At 53.6% G+C, this 2,195-nt stretch overlaps 1 protein-coding gene across 1 annotated transcript in view; it reads right to left on the reverse strand.

Moving 5' to 3' along the window:
* Positions 1 to 836: 836 nt before the first annotated feature.
* The window catches only part of BPIFB3 (BPI fold containing family B, member 3), a 21,020-nt gene continuing 19,661 nt past the window's right edge, over positions 837 to 2,195 (reverse strand). Inside the window, exons 13-14 of the mRNA XM_008577301.1 lie at positions 1,808 to 1,926; positions 837 to 1,028 (exon numbers count right to left, since the gene is read on the reverse strand). Of these exons, the coding sequence (XP_008575523.1) occupies positions 999 to 1,028; positions 1,808 to 1,926 (149 nt within the window). The 3' untranslated portion in view covers positions 837 to 998. The remainder of the gene's footprint in view (positions 1,029 to 1,807; positions 1,927 to 2,195) is intronic.

Below are 2,195 nucleotides of genomic sequence, written 5' to 3' on the forward strand. Positions count from 1 at the left end.
AGTGAGCAGGGTGGGAGGCCAGGGGAGGGGGATGGTGTGTGTTGGGAGTGTTCCTCCTGAGCGATGAGGAGGGTGCTCTGGGGCTGTGGGTGGAGAGGAGGGAACGGATGAAGGCACAGCACGGAGGCAGGATAACGCATCAGGAACAAGTGCTATAAGGAACTGGGTGCTCCAGACGGATGAGCCACCATCCTGAGTGCTGCTTTAGCCCTCAAAACCTTCTTCCCGCTGCAGGCCCGCCCCAGCTGCAGGCCCCGCGTGCACCTAGAGCACTTGGCACAGCTTTGTGCTGAGGCGTGCCATGTCTGACGTGCAGCCACGAGGGATCCTCCCAGAGCACGGCTGAGTCCCTCTCACTCTTGCTTCCTGGAGAGCTGGCTTTTTTTCTCCCTGGAAAACTGCTACTCACCCTGCAAAATTCAGTTCAGATGTCCCTTCTAAGAAGTGTCCCAAAGTTAGAGACACAGAGTGAGACAGAGTGAAAGACAGAGGTATTTGGAGAAACAGAGAGAGAGGGAGGAAGAGGAGAGAGACACAGAGAGCTCGAGGCAAGGGAGGGGAGGAAGGAGGCGCAGGACACGGAGGCTGCCCAGGCCAACCAGGTAAGTTTGGGACTCAAAGCTACAAGGACTAGGCCCCAAGTCCCTCCTGGAGCTCCTGCCCGGAGCTGGGGAGGGCACTGGAGGCAGAGGCCAAGGCAACCCCTCTATGACTGTGGAGCAAATCAGCCAGAGGAACTGAGACAGAGGACTAGTTTATTGAAAGCTCAGAACTTGCCATGGACGCCCCAGAGCTACCTCCGAAGCAGTCCGATGGCTTCACCCCAGACAGGGACAGAGCTGCAGGGCCAGAGGGCACAGGTGGACCTGGGTGAGTAGGGGGCACTTATGCTGTCACCAACACAGGCTAGAGACTGAGGGGTGGGGGGAAATTGAGGCAGAGTGGGTAAGTGGACAGGACCCTGGTAGTCGACAGGGAGGATGATGGCCGTCTCAGCCTCAGGATGCCACAGTCAGCACAACGGCATTCTGCAAGTCACAACAGCTCTCAGTTAGGCCTCTGAGTCCTTGTGCCCAGCACCCCTGCCATGCCCCCATCCCTGCAGCCTCTGTATCCCCCAGCGTCCTACCCTGCTCTGGGGTTAGCACTGTCCCTGGACCACAGCAGACACTCATTAAATGAATGAACAAACAAATAGGTGAATGATGAATAAATGACATCCAGCGTGGGACAGGGTGCTGACTTTAGGACTTAAGAGACTCGAGTTCAAGTGCCATTTCTGCCACTGATTTACTGTGTGATCTTAAGACAGAAATTTGACTTGGGCCTCATCTGAGAAAATGGACACAGAACTCCCGGCTCCGCTACCTCCCTGAGCTGTTCCAAAACTCAAAATTGTGCCCGTTTGAAAAGGACTGTGAGGCCACGTCAATATTCAGCAAGAAGTGTCATGTTTGCCACAGGCACGAGGTAAGGGGAAGACAGCACATGTGTTTGCTACCCCTGCACCCGGGGACTGTGATTCTGTGAGTGAATCTGAGGTTCCATTCTATAGGCCAGACGTGCGTCTGAATTGCACAGGAAAGGACCATGTCTGCCACAGTCAAGTAATGAAGGAGTGGCAGCCCCCATATCATATATTTGCCACTCCCTAGTCACGTAAGTTGTAGTTTTCTGAGCAATTTAGAAAATGGTGCGGGGACAGACCAGAGAACGAGGCAACACAATCCCCTCACATGTGTTCAAACAATGCTGTCCAGAGACAAGCGTAAGGCCCGTCTGAGCCACATCTGCATAGGAAACTCACCTCAATGATCTCCAGAACAGAATTGGCAAAATTGACATTGAGAACCTTAGGCAGGGGGATTCCAACATCCAGGTCCACTGTGAAGAGGGAGTGATTAGAAGCAAAGATGTTGGGGGGATCTTGGACCCTGGGGACCCTCAGACCCTGCTGACTCTATTCCACCACTGCCTTGAGTCAGCCATTTCTCTTCTTAGGGACCTATTGGCAAACTCCTGCACACCCTCCTACACCCTCTTCTGTACTGTGTTAGTGCTTCCCTTCAGCCAAGCCTCCTAGAGCTTCCGTTGATCCCTCGCATACTCTGGGTCATCTATATTCTAATCGTTTGCTTATATGACATTTCACACTGGATTGTGTGTGCTTAAGGCAAGACCCAGGTCAGATCAGC

The sequence above is a fragment of the Galeopterus variegatus genome, unplaced genomic scaffold, assembly GCF_000696425.1.
Source record: "Galeopterus variegatus unplaced genomic scaffold, G_variegatus-3.0.2 Scaffold65, whole genome shotgun sequence".
NCBI lineage: Eukaryota > Metazoa > Chordata > Mammalia > Dermoptera > Cynocephalidae > Galeopterus > Galeopterus variegatus.